General features: G+C 43.1%; 1 protein-coding gene across 1 annotated transcript in view; it reads right to left on the bottom strand.

Moving 5' to 3' along the window:
* me2 (malic enzyme 2, NAD(+)-dependent, mitochondrial) overlaps positions 1-25220 on the bottom strand; it is a 91606-nt gene that overhangs the window by 22404 nt on the left and 43982 nt on the right. Inside the window, exons 7-13 of the mRNA XM_070867497.1 lie at positions 24637-24740; positions 19474-19583; positions 16509-16606; positions 13544-13657; positions 10793-10907; positions 6687-6829; positions 2686-2788 (exon numbers count right to left, since the gene is read on the bottom strand). Of these exons, the coding sequence (XP_070723598.1) occupies positions 2686-2788; positions 6687-6829; positions 10793-10907; positions 13544-13657; positions 16509-16606; positions 19474-19583; positions 24637-24740 (787 nt within the window). The remainder of the gene's footprint in view (positions 1-2685; positions 2789-6686; positions 6830-10792; positions 10908-13543; positions 13658-16508; positions 16607-19473; positions 19584-24636; positions 24741-25220) is intronic.

The raw sequence follows: 25220 nt of genomic DNA, 5'->3' as shown, positions 1-25220 counted from the left end.
AAGTTCACTTACAATTCTGGCCGATCCTCGGGTCGTCTTCAACTGCAGCGTGGCACAGCAGAATGAAGGGGGGGGGGGGGGGGGGGCGCGGAGCTAGGGCCGTGCTGGGTAAACAGAGCCGGGGCTAGGATCCAGCATCTAAGTGCCGGCAGCATTGCGCATGCGCGATGGAGCGGTCGCGCATGCACAATGGGCTTATTAACATTGGCAATTGGCCATTTTCAAAGGGAAAGCCTTGAGTGATATTTGGTGCCTCCCCCACCCCCACCAGATGCCAGGTTCACCACCCACCACCCTACTGTGTTGAGCCTTCTCCCTCCCTTTCTCCCCCGCACAGCCGCCCCCCCGCCCACTCAGATGCCGCGTTCTCTTGCATCTATCCCAGGCCGAATGGACTCCCGCACGGCCAGTTGCTGCTGAGTTTAGTTGAAGGTAGGATTTACTTCAGTTCTTTATTGGTTTATTTAATTATTTACTTCAATACTTTATTTTTTATTGAATGCTTATTACTTTTTGTACTCTGCTTGGTGGTGCTTTAAATGTAATTACTTGCACCGATTCCTTAACTCTAGGTAAAGTTTTTCTGAGCAGACAGAAGTGGCAACATACGCTGGCCTAAGTTAGTTTGGAGCAACTATTTGCTGGCCAAACTCGCTTAAATGGCCAAAACAGGCGTAAGTGGCTGGGAACGTCCCCTTTTGAAAAAACTAAAAGAAAACCTAACTAACTCACTTACACTGGCGCAAATTAAATGGCCAGAATTGCAACTAAAAAGATATTCCAGAAAAATCAAGTTGCTCCAAAAAAAACGGAGCAACTCCTGGGGAAATTTGGACCCATAATAACTAAAAAAAAACAAAGTCCTTATCTCCGTTCTGGTTCTTTTGCCGACTACTTTACATCTGTGTCCTCTAATTACTGACCCTTCTCACTGGTAACAGTTTCTCCTTATTTATTCTATCAAAATCCTTTATGATTTTGAACACCTCTATTAAAGCACCCCATAATCTTCTGACGAAAAGTAATTGATCTGAAATGTTAACTCTGTTTCTCTCTTCACAGATGCTGCCTGCCCTGCTGAATATTTCCAGCATTTTCTGCTTTTATTCCCCATAACCTTCCCTGCCCCATATGGAACAATCCCAGCTTCTCTAGTCTCTCCACAGAATTGAAGTTCCACATCCCTGGTACCATTCTAGTAAATCTCTTCTGCACCCTCTCTAAGGCCTTAACATCCTTCCTAAAGTGTGGTGTCTAGACATAAAAGGAGTATTTTGAGAAAATAGATGGATTGAGAGTGGGCTTTAAGGTCAGGACAATAGTGAACACAAAAACATAAGAAATAGGAGCCGGAGTAGACCGTGTGGCCCCTCGAGCCTGCTCCGCCATTCAATAAGATCATGGCTGATCATCGACCTCAACTCCACTTTCCCATCCGATTTCCATATCCCTTTAGTCCCCTCGACTCCAAAAATCTCCAAATAGTGAACAACAGCTTTGAAAGGATGAACATAAGAATTAGGAACAGGAGTAGGCCATCTAGCCCCTCGAGCCTGCTCCGCCATTTAACAAGATCATGGCTGATCTGGCCGTGGACTCAGCTCCACTTACCCGCCCACTCCCTGTAACCCTTAATTCCCTTATTGGTTAAAAATCTATCTATCTGTGACTTGAATACATTCAATGAGCTAGCCTCAACTGCTTCCTTGGGCAGAGAATTCCACAGATTCACAACCCTCTGGGAGAAGAAATTCCTTCTCAACTCAGTTTTAAATTAGCTCCCCCGTATTTTGAGGCTGTGCCCCCCTAGTTCTAGTCTCCCCAACCAGTGGAAACAACCTCTCTGCCTCTATCTTGTCTATCCCTTTCATTATTTTAAATGTTTCTATAAAGATCACCCCTCATCCTTTTGAACTCCAACGAGTAAAGACCCAGTCTACTCAATCTATCATCATAAGGTAACCCCCTCATCTCCAGAATCAGCCTAGTGAATCGTCTCTGTACCCCCTCCAAAGCTAGTATATCCTTCCTGAAGTAAGGTGACCAAAACTGCACGCAGTACTCCAGGTGCGGCCTCACCAATATCCTGTACAGTTGCAGCAGGACCTCCCTGCTTTTGTACTCCATCCCTCTCGTAATGAAGGCAAACATTCCATTCGCCTTCCCGATTACCTGCTAACTAACTTTTTGGGATTCATGCACAAGGACCCCCAGGTCCCTCTGCACTGCAGCATGTTGTAATTTCTCCCCATTCAAATAATATTCCCTTTTACTGTTTTTTTTCCCCCCCAAGGTGGATGACCTCACACTTTCCGACATTGTATTCCATCTGCCAAACCTTAGCCCATTCGTTTAACCTATCCAAATCTCTTTGCAGCCTCTCTGTGTCCTCTACACAACCCGCTTTCCCACTAATCTTTGTGTCATCTGCAAATTTTGTTACACTACACTCTGTCCCCTCTTCCAGGTCATCTATGTATATTGTAAACAGTTGTGGTCCCAGCACCGATCCCTGTGGCACACCACTAACCACCGATTTCCAACCCGAAAAGGACCCATTTATCCCGACTCTCTGCTTTCTATTAGCCAGCCAATTCTCTATCCATGCTAATACATAACACAGTACAAGGGATAGGAAGAAGTCAACAATGTCAACAAGCATAGGGCCAAACACATCACACTAACCAGGGAAGATGTAGGCATTATTTCCCTGTCCTGGTTGAAACACACGTCCATCTGGCAGAGTCACTGGGTCAAATGGACTGCCGCTGGCAAAAAGGCATCTCCCCTGTGAAACATACACAATAAATCAGTAACAAAGCAGAAAGACTAAATTGCTGGCAACTCTGCCACTTATCTTTTGCTCTCAAAACATCAATCATGTTTTGGGATTTTTCTTCTGACCACAGAAAAGATTTGGGGGAAAAAGTTACATTTAAATGTTGGTGTTTTTGAAGAAGTGTATTCACACAGTTTAAAAAATAAAAGTAGCCAAACAGAAAGGTGTTAAAAAATGCACCCCCCCCGTTAGAGACAAAAGCAAACAATGACCGGTTTTGTTAGGTATTTAACACCTTGTAACCTGCATCACACCTGACCACCAGAGGGCCTACCTGTTGGAGTCCCAGCACAGTATATAAGCAGGCTACCCACGAGGTACCTGCACTCTGGAACCTTAATAAAGGAGCTACGGTCACACTTGCTCATTCCACACAGTACTCATCAGTCTGACCATTTATTATTATGAGTGTAACAGGTTTCTAGAACAGAAAATTGAAAGCAAGCTTCTGCCAGACTTAAAAGTTGAAAATAAAGGACCCAATTTTGGCCAACCCGTTTTTTGGGCGCACTGACCCTTTATGCGCCGACTTTGTGCGTTGGAAAGGGCGGCAAAAATCTTAGTATCCTGGCCACTCTGCCGAGTGTCCCGGTTCCTGGCGCGGGGTCCATGGTGGAGTGGGGAGGCGGAACTACAGCCTGCGCTGAAAACACAGCCGACAGCTGTCGCATGCGCAGTGGAGTCTGTGCGCATGCTTCACGCCCTCCCAGCGTGCCCTGCAAGCTGTCAGCAGGACCCGATGTTTCCCATCCCTAGCCATGGCCGAATGGTCGCCCGCGTCTGAGTGCAGCCCAGGCTGCCAGAACCCTGCCAGAGATGCCGGCGAGCCCAGCCTTTCCTCTCCCTCCCTCCCCTCCCGATGCCACCTAGCCCAGTTTTTCCTCTCCCTCCCGATGCCGGCAAGCCCAGCCTTTCTGCTCCCTCCCTCCTTTTCTCACCCCCAATGAGTCTTTGCCGGCCGACCCTATCCCACACCGAATGGCCTCCCGTATAGGCTGACCCACTGCCTTCCCCAGCCCAAGGTAGGATTTACTTCAAATATTTAATTGTTAATCAATTGTTTACCAGAGTTCTTTATTTTTATTTAGTTATTTTAACTTTTATTTGGAATGTTTGCTGCTTGGTGCTTGGGTGCAGGTCCTTACTTATTTACCTGCACTGATTTCTGAACTGCCCGCAATGTTTTTCAGAGCTAGTCACATACGCTGACCTAAGTCGATTTGGTGTAAGTGTTTGCTGCCCAAAGTGGCATAAATGGCCAAAACTGGCGTAAGTGTCTGGGAACGCCCCCCTTTGGAAAGAAAAACTAAAAAAAAAAAATCATACCTAACGAAGTTACTCTGGAGCAAGCTTATTGGGGAAAATGTTTTTTTTTTTTTTAAAAACTTGTCAGAAAAAACTTACTCCAAAAAATTGATGCAAGTCGTGGCCAAAATTGGGCCCACTGAAACCAAGGCAAAAAGCTTGCACTTATTTAGCACCTTTCATGGCCTCAGTGTCCCAAAGCATTTCACAGCAAAGTGAAGTAATTTTGAAGTGTAGTCAGAAAACGTGAGCCAATTTGTCACAACAACATCCCAAAAACAGCAATGAGATAAATGACCAGATAATTGTTTTAGTGAGGGAATGCAAGAGGGAAGTTAAGACATTATTTTATTTAAGTCAAGAAAGAAGACCCACTGGCGTGGGGAAACGTAGATGTGTTCATTATTTTGTATTCAAGAAGACTAGTTGTACTGATTGAACTAAGAACATCAGAGCAGGAGTAGGCCATTTGGCCCCTCGAGCCTGCTCTGTCATTTAATATCATGGCTGATCTGATCTTGGGCTCAGCTCCACTTCCTTGCCCACTCCCCATAACCCTTTGTTCTCTGATCACTTAAGTGGGTTTGACAATAACTATTGATCGGTATGTTCACCTGCTGCAAAATAAAGCAACTTAATGCTTCATATCTGGCCTCGCTTAACAAGTCTTTTCTCAGCCTACTTTCAAAAAGATGGGAGGCATGCACATGGGACCATTTGTGCTGGACACACACATCCAGTTCAGATCACAAAGGGGAGGAACTATTGCTACATCTTGGATTATGCCATCATATGGTTTGATATTGGGCAGCATAAGTACACCCAAATACATAAGCAACATCGACCACTTGTGGGGGTGGCTAGCACCAATGAACATCCAAGGTAAGATGAAAAGTTGCAATAATTAGTAACAGCTACCTGAGATAGTGAGTTACACCAGTGATGAAATGGGTTCAAAAAGGTTATAGTTTAAAAGTGAATCCAACAAATAGTAATATCTAAAAAGGCTGACCAGTTCAAAAGAAGCAGAAATTGAGTTAGCACAATGCAGAAGGCAGAGAAGACAGACCAGGAACGGGTGTTCCAGTTAGAAATGTTGAAATTGGAGGCCAAGAATGAGGTTTGGAAAGGAAGAGCAATTGAAATGGGAAGAATGAATGATCGCCATACAGATTGCCAGAAGAGGGAACAATACATTGAGGCCCAGAAATAGCAGCACCAGCACGGAGCCAACAAGAATCAGAATCAGTGTTACACTCTTGAACCAGTGGAGAATCATGCATCTCGTAGGGGCTCGGAACACAGAATGGACCATTTTATATTTGATAAGGGAAGTGATATTGATAGTTTAAAACAGGTATTTGAATGGTTAGTCAGAATTTAAAATAGGTATTTGAAATATTGGCCACACACAAGTAGGAAAAAAATAAATGGGTCAGCCAATTTATGGCATCACTAAGTGTCAGATTAGATTATATGTTCAAATCCTATATACAGATTGCAGAGGAAGGGAGGACTGAAAATGAGTATAATTTCATTATAAACTGAAAATTATGGATTGCATAAATTGATTGAATCCCTTTTATGAACCTTGATTTTTGAGCCCATATTTGGCATGTGGAGTTTGAAAGTTTGGTGGAGGTAAAGAACCCAAGTTTCGGATGTCCTCCCAGAACAGCGCACTCAGAGAGGCCGGCCTATTTTTTTTTTTTTTTTTTAAGAATAAAAAAAAAGCGCCCAAAACTTACCTCGCGATTCTCCGAGTCCAGCAGGCCTGTTTCACAGTTAACGCAGTGCAACATAAGCAGCTGGGGGTGGAGCTACAGCCCTGCACCAAAAAGAGTGCCGGCAGCTGCGCGCGTGCGCAGTAGCTCCTGGCCCTCCCAGCGCGTCCTGTCTCTGGGCGACCCTATCCCTGGCCAAAGGGACGGCGCCCCCATCTCCGGTGGCGGGGGCCTGCCCGAACTGCACCTCGCCGGCGGCAGGGGCCCGCCCGAACTACTGCACGGTGGCAGGTCCTGCCCAAACACCTCCTTGGTGGCGGGTCCCGCCCGACCAGCTCTCTGGCAGGCTGTTGGAGGGCTCCCGGTGCTGCAGTAGGTGAGTAGAAACTTAAATTTTTGGGAATTGATTGATTTAGCTATCATTTATTATTGATGATGGCTCTTTATTGGTAAAAGTAAAAAGTGTTTAATGCTTTGCAAAATCCCCAAATTTCACCCCCCCCACCCCCTCATCTTTCGCTACCTGCGCCTAATTTCTAAAAAGTGTAGGCAAGGTTTTTCTGAGCGTACAAAAATCGGCACTTACTCCGTTCCAAGTTAGTTTGGAGCAACTTTTCGCTGCCTAAACTTGCAAAACGGGCGTAAGTGGCTGGTAACACCCACTTTTGAAAAAAAACCTGTACTAAAATGAAACTATTCTAACTCACCATTGAGATTTCTAAGATACTCCATTGTAAACTAGTTGCTCCAAAAAAAAAATAGGAGCAACTCGAGCCGAAACTTGGGCCCAAAGAATGGAGAGCAATTGTCTACGATACCTCTGTTAAAGTGTACGCCTCCTCTGCAGTGCATTCAGCTTTAGCTGTTGGATTGCTTAGTGCAAAAATTATAGGACGTTCATTGATGCTGCTCATGGCGCAAATCACTTCTTTGGTGAACAGTCTGCCAGCACCTGCTACTCCTGCCAAAAACAAATTGAACAAAGTCAACCTGAAATCGAGAGAGAGAGAGGGAGAGAAACAAAAACAGGCTAACACTTCGGGTACAAGACTGGAGTTCTTTACAAATGCATACTGCACTGCTGTGCATTTTTGGTTTACATTGCAGATTTCAAACATTTGCAGTTTTCAGTTTTATTTGCACTGAAATCGTTGAATCAATGCAAGAATAAACATTTCCCCCAATTTACAACATTTATCAGAATCTAAAGCTATTATAAAAGGCACGAGTTTGAACATTTATGCCAGAATTTAAACAGTTTGTTCTGAGAGAAAGCTTTAAACTCATCTAGAAGCAAAATACAGAATTTATACAAAATAAAGATTTATATACTCTATTTTCAAGCTTTAACAAAAACAAGGTTGCAAAAATATTGAAGTGACACTATTCATATTTAATTGAGGCCCTACAGTTTTGTACAATGGCCACTTTCTAATAGATATCATTGAGGAAACCTGCAATATTTAAAATGCAACGTAAGTACTTATCCGAAATAAAACAGATTTTCTCAGCGCACTGTTGGAGAAGCCATTTTAAATAATACCCCCAACACCATCAGCTTTGCTATTAGATGGAACTTCAGCACTAAGGGAATGGATGTGCTATATATATATATATTATATAAAAAACTTATTCCACAAAATAATAGGGCTCAACGGCATTTATTGGCTTGCAAATGAATTAAGCATACAATGATAACTATTACTAATCATAATTATACATATACTTGAGATATTTGCAGTAAAAATAAAATTACCAGAGAATTCACATGGCTAATTACTGAGGATGAGTGAGAATATAACTGAGGAATAAAATGTTCAGATAAGTGAGCAAAAAAATAAGAGGTGGTGTAGACCTCTATATCAGGGACACCTGAGAAGTAAGGAAGGAAGTTACAAAACAAACTATTCTGGGTGGACACCACTAATGCAAGATAGTTCAAGCTAATACGCAGGGTATCAAAAGTTAAAAGGCCGTTAACAGGATGCATTATCCAGGTATAAAAATATTTATAAATACAGACAGTAAAACATTTCTAGGCTGCTGCAGCTCACATTATGAACATTCTCTCAAACTGCAGCCTTCAAAAAATAATCAAAAAAGCTAATGGAATGCTGGCCTTTATATCTAGAGGACTAGAGTACAAAGGGATAGAAGTTGTACTGCAGTTGTTCAAAGCCCTGGTTACACCACACCTGGAGTATTGAGAGCAGTTCTGGGCACCACACCGTAGGACGGATATATTGGTCTTGGAGGCAGTGCAGTGTAGGTTTACTAGAATGACAGCCGAACTTCAAGGGTTAAGTTATGGGAAAAATTACACAAATTAGGTTTGTATTCCCTAGAATTTAGAATGTTAAGAGGTGATCTGATCAAAGTTTTCAGGATATTAAGGGGAACAGAAAGGGAGAGAGAGAGAAACTATTTCTTCTGGTTGGGGATTCTCGGACTAGGGGGTACAGTCTAAAAATTAGATTCAGACCTTTCAGGAGCAAAATTAGGAAACAACTCTACACACAATGGGCTCAAGTTACGAATTCCCGCTAGAACGGCACACATCGGAGAGGCCCGCCTAATTTCGAGAACAAAAATTGCGCCGAATACTTATCTCGCGATTCTCCGATATCTGTAGGCTCATTTCCAGGTCGGCGCAGCAGGAGCTGCTGGGGGCGGAGCTACAGCCCTGCGCTAAAAAGAGTGCCGGCAGCTGTGAGCGTGTGCAGTGGAGGCTGCGCGCGTGCGCAGCAGCTCCCGGCTCTCCCAGCGCGTCGTCTCTGGGAGACGTCCCTAACCCTGACCGAAAGGACGTCGCCCCTAACCCAGGCCGAGTGGCCCGACGCATCTTACCTTGTCGGTGGGGCCGCCCGGCCTCTCGCTGGGGGCAGGCCCCGCCCGAAGTCTCGGCGGGACCCGTTCAGCTTCTTCTCTCCCCCCTCCATCATCTCCACCCCCGTTCATCATCATCTCCTTCCCCACCCCCTCCGTTCATCACCTTGTCCCCCACCCCACCCTCTGGTTCATTTTCACCCTCCCCGTCCCCCCGTTCAGCATCCTCTTCCCCTCCCCTCCCCATTCATCATCTCCCCGTCCCCCCTCATCGCCCCCCCTCATCACCTTCTCTCCCCCCCACCCCCCCCGTTCATCTTCCTCTCCCCTCCCGTGCCCCTTCTCCCCCTCCCTCCCTTCACCCTCACCCACCGCCCTCCCCCGCGCTGCAGGTGGTGAGTAGAAATATATATTTTTTTTTGAATCACTCAATAAATAAAAATTATTTATTTATTTAATTTTTTTGGATTGATTTATTGGTTGATTTATTTATCATTTATTATTGATGATGGCACTTTATTTGTAAAAGTGAAGTGTTTAATGTTTGTAAACCACCCTCCCCCCCCCCCCCCCCCCCACCCCCATCTCTCGTTCCCTACACCTGATTTATAAGTGTAGGCAAGGTTTTTCTGAGCATACAAAAATCTACACTTACTCCATTCTAAGTTAGTTTGGAGTAAGTTTACGCTGCCTAAACTTGCAAAACAGGCCTTTGTGGCCGGACATACCCCCTTTAAAAAAAAAAAATCTGTTCTAAAATAAAGCTATTCTAACTCACTAGAATTGGAGCAAACTAAATGCCAAGAATTGCAATTTCTAAGATGCTCCATTCTAAACTAGCTGCTCCAAAAAAAATAGGAGCAACTCGGGCCGAAACGTGAGCCCTACCGGCCCAAATTTGGCCAGTACAGATTTCTGCACATTCACCAGAGGTGCGGCGCTTTTGAGGAACTCCAAGGGCGCCAAAAATCTTCGGGCTGAGTTTGACCGCTCCCCAGCCTCTCCTCGATGGTGGCGTAGCGTGGAAACTGGATTCGGGGGCGGAGCCAGGTCCCACTGAAAACAGTGCCGGGACCACTGCACATGCGCGCTAGAGTGTGCGTGCTTGCGCAGTAGCTCCTCGCCCCCAGAATCTGAGCGTGCTGCAGGCTACGTGGGAAGGGCTGAAGCCTGTCGCCCCTATCCCTGGTCGAATGGGCTCCCTCATCGGCAGCCCGCTGCCTTCCCAGGCTGTGTTTTGGTAGGACTTCTATTTTTTTGTTATTTATTGATTGATTGATTATTACTTTGGTCTTGGTGCTTTAGGTGCAGGGTTCCTTCTATTTTTTTTATGTTAATTAATTGCTGATTACTTTTGGTGTTTTATAAGTCTTAGTGCTAGGTGCAGGTCCTCTCAGCTTCTTTGTATTTTTTTTTGTTATTGAATGCTTATTTTTGTGCTTTGTTTAATGCTTGGTGCTTTAGAATGTACTTACCTGCACTGATTTCTTAACTCTCCGCAAGGGTTTTCTGTGCGGCCACATACGCTGACCTAAGTTAGTTTGGAGCAACTATTAGCTGTCCAAACTGGCTTAAATGACCAATACAGGCATAGGTGGCTGGTAACACCCACTTTTGGAAAAAAAAACTAAAGTAAAAAAAATCCTAACTAACTCACAAATTAAATGTGCAGAATGGGGATTTTTAAGATACTCCAGAAAAATCAAGTTGCTCCAAAAAAAAAAAACAGAGCAACTCCTGGCCAAATTTGGGCCCAAAGAAGTTTGTAACTCTCTTCCGCAAATGGCAAATGATGCTAGATCAATTGTTAATTTTAAATTTGAGATTGCTAGCTTTTTCTTAAGCAAAGATAATAAGGGATATGGGCCAAAGGCAGGTATATGGAGTTAGGTCACAGATCAGCCATGGTCTCATTGAATGGCGGAACAGGCTCGAGGGACCAAATGGCCTACTCCTGTTCCTATGTAAAAAATCCCCCATTGTATTCTTAAAGGTGCAAGAGAGTCCTGCCCAAACACCATCATTTCAAATTAAATCTACAAAAATAGCAAATGCACCCACCAGTCACAAAGGTTCTGCTGTAGCTTTTACTACTTACCAATAATAGCAGTGGGCCGTAGTAGATTAACTGCATCCAGAAATGTCTCAGCTAACTGATCAGGTGCTGGGTGGACATATGCTTGTTGGTGACTCTCTATTGGCTTTGAACGACCCTAAAGTCAGAAGCAGCATTGTTAGAATTTAACTGCCATAGACAGACTCAGATCTTAGTGAATCTACCCAACAACCGAGGTGGGGTTTTTATATAAATAAAGCGCTACTTCTTTCCCCACTGGATTTGCCAAAGCCATATACAAATATCAGTAACCTAGATGATAAATTAGAGAAATATTTGATACTTTGAAGTGCATTGGTTGTTATACAGGCAGTATATGACGTGCATGGAGACATTTCAGAAAGACAGCAGACGGTAACTTTTGCTTTTTGATTCTGCACCAATATCTTACTATGCTTTACTAGGACTTCAAGCACCTCAGGTTCATATTGAAATTATACAGAAAATTTACACACACACATACAGCTTTAAAAAGCAGTCAGCTATCAATCGTTTAAAACAACTAAACTGCAACTAGCACTGTATGCTGAGAGTGGCTGGCTGGCTAGCTACCAGGCAGTTAGGCCTGCGGCACCAGGCCGCAGACAGGAGAGGGATCGGAGGCTGGGATACGGGAGAGAAACAGATCGTTGGGCCAGAGGCCTCGGGGGTGGAAAAATCAGAAAGATGCGGGGGGGGGGGGGGCGGGGCAGCGTGGCCCAGTTGCAGGAGGTTCGAGAGGCAGGGATGCTGGATCCAGCAGGTAAATGGAAAGTTGGATCCGAAAGTCCTCATCTTTCTTTATAGCTGGCAGGTTCCTCAAGTCCTGGGTAACCTGGCCACTCAGAGTTAAATTAAAAATGGAGATTCAAAGATGAGGCACACAAGCTCGTGATATTTAAATTGCCAATCCGTCTCCTGTGAGGTCAAAACCAGAAGGGGTCAGAATTTAAACTTCTACCATTTAACCTCCCACCTAACCCAAACACGTCTGTTTTTTTGAGGTCCAAAAATCCTTCCATTGGGCCCAAGTTTCCACATGATAAAAAACGGGCGCCCCTCCGAGCTGGGCCTAAAACGGCGCCGGAAAAAAACGAGCGATTCTGGAGTGCTTTGCAGCTCCTTGTCTGCTTGGCGTGGCGCCCAGCCTACACTTGCGCCGATTTTGTAAGTGGGATGGGGCGGGTACTATTTAAATCAGTTTTTTTCCTGCCGGCAACGCTGCACGTGCACGTTGGCGCATGCTCAGTGTGAAAAAAACATTGGCACTCGGCCATCTTTGTAGCTGTTTAGTTTGTTAACATTTTTTAATAAAAGTACATTGCCAGCAGCACAGAGGCTTCGTGTAGCAGTGAGAAGGGTGCAGGAAGCCTCAAAGTTGAGGCAGCCGTTTCCCGACGACCACCCCCTTTTGCCGTCGGGACATGGCTCCTCGCTTTCTGAGGCTTCCTGCAGCCTTCTCCCTTTCCCGCCAGCCGTCTGGAACGGCCCCCCCCCCCCCACCGCGGACTCCTCCTCCTCCTCCTCCTTTTTTTTTTAATGTGTAGAACAGGTTTTTTCAGTTCTACAAAAATCTTCACTTGCTCCATTCTACTTTAGTTTGGAGTACATTTTCACTGTGGAAACTTTCAAATCAGGCGTCAGTGGCCGGACACAGCCCCTTTTGAAGAAAAAATTCTGTTCCAAAGTAGAACTATTCTACCTGACTAGAACAGCAGAAAAAAAATGCGGAGAATTGCGAATTCTAAGATAGTCCGTTCTCCACCAGTTGCTCCTAAAAATCAGGCGCAAATCATGTGGAAACTTGGGCCCCATTGAGTCCACATCAGAGTGTTACAGGTCAGTGACCAGTTTCATTTTCTAAGAGAACTGAAGAACTTTTGAATATAATTCCATCTTTCCCTTCTTGGAAATTTGCTCACACCCTTCCTAGCTCTAAGAAACAGTTCATCTCTTAATGCTTTGAACTATGTTCCTCCTAATTTAATTAACTTTTTGCAGTCAAGGCAGCTACTGTTCACCCTCAAATTATCACTTTGAAAGTTCTGACCTAAACCATAACCAAACATGATTTTGAGACATTCCACTTGTAATCTTCTTGCCAGCATTATACACCTCAAACTATATTTTTGGAACACTATTTGCAGGATGTCCAGAGTGTAACAAATGGATCACCAGTTTAGTGTTGTGCATTTCTAAACAAGATACCATTATATAAAATAACATTTAATTACTTTTGGGGAAATATAGTGGTATATCTAATTGGCGTGCCATTGTGCTGACTCTTGGTTTTGTGATAATTTCTCTTTGCGATTTCAATGTTGGAATGCATTTTAAGTGCATACTATGCACTTCTACTCAGACACACTGTTCTCCGATCATCACAGCTTAAATACCACACCTGCGCACCTTAAGTGATCTGACTTTATGTTTATCACAGGCCAACTAAAATTACTACAACTGCATTTAGTTCTGACCATCCTCATCTACATTTAAAAAAAAATTAAGGACAGAGTTAGATTCTGAAATAATTGTCCAAATGTACAGAGTTGTTGTTTCTGGATTATCAGCAATTAGCTCTCAGAATCCATTTCAAGCTCAACTGGACAAGAAAACTGCCTCACCTGTACACAAGGCAGACTGGAACGCAAATATCCAAAGATGACAGAAAATACCCAAGAAGATATTCAGCAGCTGGTTAAAAAATATTACATGAAAGCTATTAAAAGTAAATATTTCAGCTCTCTTGCTCACCTCATAAAGTAAGCCATGCATGTCAAACATCCAGATCTTTTTCTGTGCTTCCTTTTCAGATATTCCAGATTCTTTCATGGCCATCACAATCAGATCCGCAATGCCTAGTGCTGCCTGCATAAAGTAGTAAGAGAGCAAACCAGCACTTGGAATCATTTGTAAAAACAAAATCATGTACAGAAGATATCAACTTCACAGAAAAAATATACAGAGCAGCACAACCATAAGTCATTTGAGCCACAATGTCCTTTATTCTCCAGCAGAAAACAAAATTCCTGTTTCTAAGATCACTTAAGTTTTGGCAGACATTTGGCAAAAACTGAAAAGTGACCAGAAACAAATATAAGCAGCTACCCTCATCAGTCTTGAGAGCAAATATGTTAATAACAATGACTACAAGATATGTTACCATAGAATTATGCTCTCCTTCAATTTGACATATTGGGCCAGATTTTGCAGTCAGTGGCAAACAAACAGCTACACTTGCACCAGACTTTCTATGGGCCTTTTAGTGTAGCGCCCTCTACAGGGCATCTGGAACGTGTATGAACAGAGTAAGCAACTGTGCATCTCCTTAACCAATCAGATTGAAGAATTGTTACTCAGCCATGGAGAGTCTGAACCAAGAAGTACACTTAGGAATATTTAATTAAATGCCAAATCATGTACAAAAAGTGAAATTTTAAAAAAAGAGGGAAAGAAAGGTGGTATTGAGAGATGAGAGAGAAGAAAAAGTAAAACATTGCTACTTAAAACTTCCAACATTAAAATCAAAAAATCACTTAGCCTGTCTGTCCTTTTGCAGATTTTGTGTCCCCTCCTCACACATTGCTTGTGGGTGATCAGATTGATAACACCTTAATAGAGGGCTTTGGAAAACCTCAGTGCTGCTCAATAGTTTCCCCCCACACAAATCACAGGATATATTCAGAGTATCCAGCAGCAGGAGATGACACGGTTGATAGAGTGATCTCTCGGAGAACCATACTTATTCCACCCCACCACCTGCTGAAATAACGCTCCAAATAGCATGCAGGACTATGCAGCTACCAGTGGTGCCATCTCTTGAACCAGAAGGTAATTGGCCACCTCCATTCGGAGGCACACACCAACACCCAGTTACCATGGTTCCTGCTCTTACCAGGGAATCACTTCAGAAAAGTAAGGTGGATGATGGCATACATTATATTTTTTGACAAAGGAGAAGCATCTTGAGAACACATGCGTCTCCCAGTATTAAGGAAAATCATAGAATTTTACAGCAGAATGAGAATAACATGGGTTTATTTTATTTCAGCTGTGTCCCGTGTGTTCACTTGGGATGGGGCAGAGTAAGACAACAACAGAGAAAAGGACGATTTCCCATGGTAGTTGACAGAGGGTAGAAGACAATGATGGAAATACTGTATTACTTCACTGAACCACGTGGACATAATTTTACATTGGGCAAAACATGCACTTAAGTAAAGTTCTCGTTGACTAAATCCAGTCTTAGAATTTTTCCATCTGCAACTAAGGTCAACAGGTGCATCTTCTGGTTGGGTCTCTGTCATCTTAATATTACACTTGGGCCTCCTCAACCATTTTCCCCACAGCATGTCACTTTGTATGGCATAGTTGTTATTCACAACAAGCCATCATGATTTTTGAGACTTTAGTAGGGATATACTGCAACCTTATCCCTCGTTGATCTGTCTGAAGCTTAGTTGAACATATGATCAGAACATTAAAAACAATAATCAAGGTATATTGCCATTCTGGTTTGCTTGCAGTTATCTCAAAGACTTATGAGCCAAGGCTGAAGAGGAAATACTTAGATCCCGAAGAGCCACCTGTCACATTTTCCTGTCACTTCAAGTATTAATCGTGGAACCACTGATGGCCATAAAATAAAGACATCCCGACTCACTACAGGATGAAAGGCATTCATGTGCTTAATTCTATGCTAGTGTTCACATACTAGCTGCAAATTATTAAATTAAACCCCTTTTGTATATGAAGCCTGTGGAAATAGGGATAGGGGCTTGCACGCCATCGATAATGCCCTGCACTTTGCGGAAACCTGCAACATGGGAAAAATCGCAGGGGTTTCACTGCTGCTGGCTGCTTTCTACAGGAAGTGATGGAGATAGCTCCGGGCATCAAGGGAAGCAAGGCATCGGTCACCTGATTTATACATAAGTGTACTGCTACTTACGAAATTTGGCACATGTTTCAGTACGTCTGAAGGCCTGGATCGAAGAGGTGGCATAATCTACCAATGCGCCTCTGTTGAAACGAATGTGTAGGTATACATACCTTAGTCTTTGGACAAAGGTGGTTGGATGAAGAAGGATGCACTTAAGGTGCCCTTTTCCCTCATGCACCTTCAGATCCTCTTCCAAACAAGCCGAGGGGGGGGGGGGGGGGGGGGGGGTGTGGAAGGGGAGAGAGAGAGAGAGAGAGAGAGAGAGAGAGAGAGAGAGAGAGAGAGAGAGAGAGAGAGAGAGAGAGAGAGAGAGAGACCCAGAAAATGCTCATCTTCAAAATTGTGAAGACAAAGTTAAAAGTTGCAACTGCCAACATGCCACAGATGAAAGGAGATGGAAAATAAATGCAGAGAACCAGCAGCAAATACAACAGAAACAATGCTGAAAACTGAACCAAATACTGTAGCAAGATAAAATTCTATAGTCAAAGATGGTACTGCATTACTGAATATGCCTTCAATAATTGCTGCGCAATCTGGCTGCTGAACTCAGGAAATTATGCCAAATAATTAATGAGGGCATTTCGGAATTTGCCTTCTGCCTTAAAAATACATCCTTTCTGCAGAACGACGATCTCTGTGCAGTAGCCGAGAAACAGGCTTGTTCACCAAAATTCTATGTCACCAGCTCAGCATCATCAAACCCACCCACATAATTAGCCCACCTGCCTCAAGTTTTGTGGGTGATGTTGGAGAAGAAAAATCATGCAGGCTCACCTCTCCTGCTCCAAGGAACAGATATTTGTGCTCTGTGATCGGTTTGTTAATCACTCTCTGGGCTGACAACAGTCCTGCCAGTGCTACTGCTGCTGTGCCTGTATAATACAAAATAACATTAGGTGGCAAACGACGACTATATAAAACAAAATAACACATTTTAAATCCAGTAAAGAGCACAACTATTTATTTTAAATTAAAAATGAATTCCAGATTTCCTTTGTTTCAAGGTGTTTAAATACACAGGTATAGTTAAAATCAAAATGCAAAAGATTACACAGGATTTAGATTGTGCAAATAAAAAAAAAAGACGAATTCTCTGGCATTGGAAAACGAAAGTATTTTTATTTTGTAATTTCTTTGCATGAAATACTTATTTAAATTTTTTTTAAAAAGTGGAGTCAGGAACAGTTAATTTCTCATTTGTTGATCTCATTTTCTATGGAACAGGTTAGGGTGAGCATTCCAGGGCAAGGTTTTAATCGTTTTTCTTTTGCTTTAAATTTGTCGCAGCAGATTGAAATTTGTTGATATTTTGCTCCTCTTATTAACTGGAAGGAGCACTACTTCACCACAGTATAGCATCTACATCCAAACCATGGTTCAATAGGAACACTATCAATTTAAGAACCAAAGAAACAGGATTTAAATTAAAAATAGAATGACGGTGACCAACTGGAATGATTTTAGTTTAGTGACAATGGGCCCAAGTTTCCACTGACTCTTACAACGACACACCTCCATGAGGTGCGCCGATTCTCCTCGCTTCTCGGGACAGCGCAGCATAAGGGGTGGGGGTTGGAGCCAGGTCCCGGCGCTGAAAACAGTGCTGGGACATCTGCGAATGTGCGCTAGAGTGTGCGCGCATGCGCAGTAGCTCCTGGTAGCCCGAATCTCTGCGACGCTCTGCAGGCTGTGCGAGAGGAACCTGAAGCACGCCATCCCTATCCCGGGCCGAGTGGCTTGCCGCACAGGCCAGCCACTGCCTTCCCGCGCTGAGGGCTACAAGAGACAGTTTGGGGGGGGGGGGGGGGGGGTGGAAAGGGAAGGGAAAAGAATCTTCAAAGTTTTTCCAGTACTTTAATATCTAGGTATCTTTATGAAAAATATATTCAGTTTAATCAGGCTGATAGCACCAACACCTTGTCCAATCTCGCTGCTTGGGATTTAAAAAAAATTAGCATTCCAATCATAACATTGTCATATTGATGATGGTTCTTTACTGTTAAAAGTGAAGTGTTTAATGCTTTGGAAAATCCTCCAACTTCCCTTCTCCCCTCTCCCCCCCCTACCCTCTGGCTACCTGCGCCTGATTTCTAAAGTGTCCGCAGGCTCGAGGGGCTAGATGGCCTACTCCTGTTCCTAATTCTTATGTTCTTATGTACATGTGCAGTGGTGATTTGTGATGTCCGCGTATGCGCAGTAGCGCTGCGAGTCTGCAACAACAGTCCCAATTTGTCGTGGCAATGTTCTTCCTCCCTCTCGTCAGCCTTGTGTTGTTTCTCCTCACGCTGCCGCTATTTTGCCATCTCATTGGCACTGAATTTACATCATTTCCTCTCTTTAAATCTGTGTTGCTGGGCTCCTTTAGGTAAAATTCTCTCAAATTCTGCCTCCTTTGTTGGGCTAGGGGCAGGCAGGAGAACTGATAGAAGTCACCGGCAGGCAGCAGCACTATCAGTTCTCCTGCCTGCCCCTAGCCCAGGAAGAGTGGCCTCCCGCACTGGCCCGCTGCCTTCCTGGACCGAGTGCAGAAAGGTGAGTTGCAGTTTGAAGATGAAGGTAGGACTTCCAATTTTTTATTTCTTATAGAATTGTTAGCAATGTTTGCAAACAAAAACTACTAAGGGCAAGGCTTGGTTGGTTTAGGTGCAGGTCCTCTCCACTTCCCTGCCCTATCCCAGGCCAAATGACCTCCGATGTACCTACCTGCGCCGATTTCTTTAACTCTCTACAAGGGTTTTCTCAAGTGGCCAAATACACTGGCCTAAGTAGAAATGGAGTAACTATTAGCTGGCCAAAGTTGCCTAAATGGGCAGAACTGGCGTAGATGGCTGGTAAGGCCCCATTTTGAGAAAAAAACACTAACCAAAAAAAAACGTAACTAAGTGAGTTACGCTGGTGCAAATTGATTGGGGAAACTGGGGATTTTTAAGTTACACCAGAAAAAGTAGATTATTCCCAAAAAAGCAGAGCAACTCCTGGCCAAAATTGAGCCCCTAGTTTCTACCTGAAGCAGCTCATCTACATCTTGCCTTGCCCTCTCTCCCTCCACTTTAATCCCTTAATATTCATGGCCGCCCCCCCCTCAATTGCACTCTTTCATGTGGCCTCTCTAGTCAAGACAAAGTCATCTCTAATCACTTCCTTATATTCCTCACCATTTGCATCCTTCACCCCTCTTCCAACCCCATTTATTTCTGCATTCACCACTGGAAAAAAAACCTCTCCCAAGTAACTTACACCCACAGTTTTAAACTCCCAACAGTGTAGCCTTTAGCCCTCCTTTCATCATCATGATACTTTTACAGTTATCAATCTGCTCAATTTCTCCCTCACCTCTGCTTCTTGTCCTTGTCCCCAGTAAAACCCTTAGTCCTTACCATCCTGGGCGTTCCCCTTTATTGTCCTCAAATTTGCTCCCTCAATTCCAAGGACTTTAACCGCCATGTCAATCCAAAAGCCTGTCTTTAGTTCTCGATTAGTTTGACAAGAGGGGCCTTCAAGTGTGCAACCACTATTTTAGCACATCTTATTGCACCCACCACAGCTGTATCCCAAACCCACAGATGTTTAATAGAACATCCATACAAAATAAAGCAGCTTCTCTTGCCTAGCCTTTGTTGCTTGTGTAGGTGTCTATGGTATCAGGTTTACTAGTTACTTGTACCTTGCAGTTTGGGAGTTTCCAGCTATTTTAACATAATATTTTCAGTTCACAGGACCATATTAATTAGAAACTTACCTTGAATATCATCATTGAATGTACAATATTTATCTTTGTATTTCCTCAAAAACCTGAAGGCATTGTGATTCCCAAAATCTTCAAATTGAATAAGGGTATTACGACCATACCTGTTAAAAACATAACATAAGAAGTAGGAGCAGGTATAGGCCATTCGGCCCCTCGAGTCTGCTCTGCCATTCAATAAGTGCACAGCTGATATTTTACGTCAACTCCACTTTCCTGCACTATCCCCATATTCCTTAATTCCCTTAATATCCCCCAAAATCTATCTATCTCTGTCTTGAATATACTCACTCAGTGACTGGGCCTCCACAGCCCTCTGGGGTAGAGAATTCCAAAGATTCACCACCCTGAATAAAGAAATGACAAATGGCTGACCCCTTATTCTGAGACTGTGACCCCTGGTTCTAGACTCCCCAGCCAAAGGAAACATCCTCCCTGCATCTACTCTGTCAACCCATGTAAGAATGATGTGTGTTTCAATGAGATCACTTCTCATTCTACTAAACTCTAGAGAATATAGGCCTAGTCTACTCAATCTCTCCTCATAGGACAATGCCCCCATCCCAGGAATCAGTCTGCTGAACCTTTGTTGCACTTCCTCTATGGCAAGTATATCCTTCCTTAGGTAAGACGACCAAAACTGTACACAATACTCCAGGTGTGGTCTCATCAGGGCCCTATATAATTGCAGTAAGGCATCTTTATTCTTATACTCATATCCTCTTGTAATAAAGACTAACTGTCACCTGTCTATATCCCCTTGAAGCATCTTTGCATCCTCCTCACAACTTACATTCCCACTTAGCTTTGTACCATCAACAAACTTGGATATATTACATTTGGTCCCCTTGTCCAAATCATTGATGTAGATTGTGAATAGCTGAGGCCAAGCACTGATCCTTGCGGTACACCACAACTTACAGCCTACCAACCCAAAAATGACCTGTTTATTCCTACTCTCTGGTTTCTGATCCTCAATCCATGTTAGTATATTACCCCAATTCCAAGAGCACGAGTTTTGTTTAATAACCTCTTGTGTGGCACCTAAATCGAATGCCTTCTGAAAATCCAAATTCACCACATCCACTGGTACCCAATCATCTATTCTGCTAGTTACAATCTCAAAAAAACAGATATGTCAAACACAATTTCCCTTTCGTAAATCCGTGTTGACCCTGCCGATTCCTATTATTATTTTCTAAGTGCCCTGTTACCACGTCCTAAATAATAGATTCTAGAATTTTCCTCCTACTGATGTCAGGCTAACTGGTCTAGTCTGTAGTTCCGTTTTCTCTCTTCTCTCCTTTCTTAAATAGCGGGGTTACATTTGCTACCCTTTCCAATCCTTGGGAACCGTTCTAGAATCTATGGAATTTTGGAAAATGACAACCAATGCATCCATTATCTTTCACCACCTCTTTCAAAACTCTAGGATGTAGGCCATCAGGTCCAGGGAAATTAGCGGCTTTCAGTCGCATTAATTTCTCCAGTTTTTTTTTCTAATACTAATTTCTTTCAGTTCCTCATTCTCGCTAGACCCTTGGTTCTCCACTATTTCCGGGAGTTTTATGCATCTGTGAAGACAAAGAATGTGTTCAATTTTTCTGCAATTTTCTTATTCCCCATTATAATTTCTTCTGTCTCAGCCTGTAAGGGACCCAACATTTACTTTCGCTAATCTTTTCCTTTTTACATACCTATAGAAGCTTTTACAGCTTGTTTTTATGTCCCTCGCTATTTTACTCTCATTCTATCTTCCTCCCAATCCTCAGGCTTAGTGCCCCTTTTGGCAACATTAAAAGACTCTTCCTTTGATCTAACACTATATTTAATTCCTCGTTAGTTACGTTGGACTACTTTTCCTGTGAGGTTTTTGTGGCTTAAAGGAATGTATATTTGTTGTAAAATATGTATTAATTCTTTAAATGCTAATCATTGCTTGTCTACAGTCATACCTTTTAATGTAGTTTACCAATCTACCTTAGCCAACTCGCCCCTCATACCTATGGAGTTGCTTTGTTTAGATTTAAGACTCTAGTTTTGGACGTAATTAAATCATTTTCAAACTCAATATAAAATTATATCATATTATGGTCACTTCCCTGAAGGTCACTTTACTACAAGGTTATTAATTGCACTATACCAGATCTAAAATAGCCTGTTCCCTAGTTGGTTCCTCAACATACTAATCTAGAAAACTATCTTGTAACATTCCATGAATTCGTCCTCCACATTACTACTGCAAATTTGGTTTGCCCAGTCTATATGTAGATTAAACTCCATGATTACTGTAATACCCTTGTTACTTCCACCTCTAATTTCCTGATTTATACTCATCCCTACAGTGCAACTACTGTTTGGTGGCCTTTAAACAAGTCCCACCAATGTTTTCGGCTTCTTAGCTCCATCCAAACTGATTCTACTACTTGATTTTCAGAGCCAATATCCTTTCTCTGTCGTCTTTATCTCATCCTTTATCAGGGCTACTAACCCTGCTCCTTTTCCATTTTGCCTATCTCTTCTAAAAGAGAAGTTATCCTGGAATATTTAGTTCCCAACCCTGGTCACTTTGCAACCACGACTCTGTAATGGCTATGCGATCAAACCTATTAATTTCTATCTGCGCTACTAATTCATCTATTTTGTAGTGAATTATTCGTGCATTCAGATATAGTGCCTTTAGCTTTGACATTTTTCTATTTTTCCCCTTGATGTCACCATAGTCACTGATGCCCGATTACCTTTGTTACTCTGTCTCTACCTGACCCACTCTGCTTATTTTTATCCAAAACTCTGCTTTGCTCCAGAGCCTTAAAATTTCTCTTGCTGCTTTTAAATTGACTCTTTCCAGAGTCCTCCCACCCCACTTCATTAGTTTAAAGCTCTGTCTACTACCCTAGTTATTCGATTTGCCGGGACATTGGCTCTAGCTTGGTTTAAGTGGAATCCCTTCCAACGGAACAATTCCCTCTTTCTCCAGTACTGGTGCCAGTGCCTCACGAAGCAAAACCCCCACCTCCCACACCACTCATTTAATCTTCTAATCTGCTTATCCCTATGCCAATTGGCACGTGGCTCAGGTAACAATCCAGAGCTCATTACCTTTGAGGTTCTGCTTTTTAATTTGGACCCCAAAAAAATAGATTGCTCAATAAATTGAGACAAATAGATTACATAATAGACAGATGTATAAAGTTATTAAAAACATCTTAAAAGTGCATCAAAATGTTCAGCATTCAGCCGATGATGATGATGCAGTCAACCATTATCTAAAGGCACCTGGATCAATCCCTGGGTATGCGGAGCTGGCAGATCTCAAAGAGAGCAGTAAAATTGGCTTCAATGTTAAAAAGACTTGCATTTGTATAGTGCCTTTCACAACCACCGCACGTCTTAAAGAGCTTGACAGCCAATGAAGTACTTTTGAAGTGTAGTCACTGTTATGTCGGAAACACGGCAGTCAATCTGCGCACAGCAAGCTCCCACAAACATCAATGTAATATTGATCAGATAATCTGTTTTGTTATGTTGATTGAGGGATACCGCTCCTGCTCCTCTTCGAAATAGTGGGATCTTTTACACCCACTTGAGAGCAGACAAGGCCTCTGTTTTAACATCTCATCCGAAAGATGGCACCTCAACAGTGCAGCACTCCCTCAACACTGCACTGTAGTGTAGTGCCAGCCTAGATGTGTGCACTTAGAGTGGGACTTGAACCCACCACCTTCTGATTCAGAGGTGAGTGTGCTACCCATTGAGCCACTGGCTGACTCTTGTGAAGAGACAAAGGAAATTCCAGTTTAGGGCCTAGAAAGCTGAAGGCGCATACCGCCAAAAGGTATGTGAAGAGCGGAGGATGGATAAAAGACCAAAATGTTCTTAAAGTTGTCTGTGTGTGGATGCTGGGTGATGAGGGATCTCAACTGTGATCTGCCTACACTCACCATCTCAGCTGAGGTATGTAGAATGGCCACTTGAACAAGTTCTCAAAGGGCTGCCAACCCCAGCATGACACGAAGGGAGCAAAATTGGAAAAAAAAAAGGATTTCAAAGCACAGCTGAAAGAACATCTGTTTAGGCAAGAGGTTAAGGATTAGAAGAATCTGTAAATATAAGGATAAGCAACTGGAATGCAGTTCCCGGATTTGGTTGGATCATTAAAGTTTCATGTCAAAGAAGGTATTAGAAGGGAAGTCATATTCTGGACTTTGCTCGATTTATTTTGTGTGTCAGTAGGGAATTACATATATACTGCAGAACCTTTCCGAGAAGTTAAAATTGGTGGGGTTGAGGGGGTCATGGTAACTTGGCTTGTACAGTGCTCCTGGAGATCCTCTCAGTGGAGGAGTGCCATATAAGATTGGTCAGTGGGGCCAGAATGGAGGAGTTTATACTTAATTGCAAAGAATGCTATTTTAGAGGGTAGATTGAGGATTCTATTCGGACTGCTGAAATATGTGCCAATAAAAGTGCACTAGAAATCAATTTCACTTTGCAGAACTGCCTCTAATGGTGGAACACAACAGGAAAATTACACACCCAGATATCCAGGCCATACAACTCTTTTGCAGGGATGGTAGGTGTTGGTGAGGATAAAGAAAGGGAGGCTCCCACACTATGTCAATCAATGGTGCTCATTGAAAATCTATCGACAATTCATTGGTAAGTTTAAATCCGGCTGGTAGGCTAGGATGACAGCTGGGCAGCAGTGTTCCGTGAGTACGGTGACCGTGGTAGTAAGCGTGCAATTTTCATTAAGCTGATTAATGAGTATTTGGATTTGTTTTATAATTCTAGCAGAATTGAGAACTCATTTTAATGAAAGTAAGATTTCAGTTTTACTTGTAGCATGAAATTACCACCTTTCGGGAACACACATTGATGCCTTGTGACAATAGTTTATCACATTCTGTGCTGGCCCCCAAGTGGCTCTATAGAGTTACTGCAAGCTAACTCAGGAGCAAACACAGTACCGAGCTCGGCACCCAACATTACCATGACTAAGATTTAACACTATAAATGCCAATCATTGTGCCAGATACTGCAAGTAAAGGCTGACAAATAATTTCCCCCTACTGACAAAGCTTGACGACAGAGACTTGCACTTTAATTTTTTCTAAAGCTAAATATCAACAGTCAGAAGATAGGTTTACTAACTTGCTTACAACTGCTTCCATAAACTCATCAATAAGTTCATCATAGCGGTTTGAACGGTCTCTCTTCTGGTAAAGACCCATGTAAAAGGGATCTTGCAATAATTTCTACAAAAAGAAAAAAAGGACAAGTTTGAAGTCTGAAAAGACGTTCCTAAACAAATGTTTTATATTCTAGTGAATCTCCTATGGAATTGCTCAGAATCAGGGTTTAAAAATGAAAGCATTGCTCCCACTCCAAACAGACCCAGGAGGTGCCATCCTTTCTAATTGAATTCCACACTCCTTTTTTCTCCCACCTGTCAATAGAGAAAGAGAGAAAGAGAGGAGGTGGTGAGGGGGTGGGGAAGAGAAAGAGAGAAGGTGGTGAGGGGGGGGGGGGGTGGGGTGGGGAAGAGAAAGAGAGAAGGTGGTGAGGGGCGGGGGGGGGGGGGGGGAAAGAGAGAGAGAAGGTGGTGAGGGGGAGGGGGAGAGAAAGAGAGAGAAAGAGAGAGAAAGAGAGAGAAAGAGAGAGAAAGAGAGAGAAAGAGAGAGAAAGAGAGAGAAAGAGAGAGAAAGAGAGAGAAAGAGAGAGAAAGAGAGAGAAAG

This window comes from Pristiophorus japonicus, chromosome 2 (assembly GCF_044704955.1).
Source record: "Pristiophorus japonicus isolate sPriJap1 chromosome 2, sPriJap1.hap1, whole genome shotgun sequence".
NCBI classification, from domain to species: domain Eukaryota; kingdom Metazoa; phylum Chordata; class Chondrichthyes; family Pristiophoridae; genus Pristiophorus; species Pristiophorus japonicus.
Note: the sequence above shows the minus strand (reverse complement) of the source record. Positions and strands in the feature narration are given on the sequence as shown.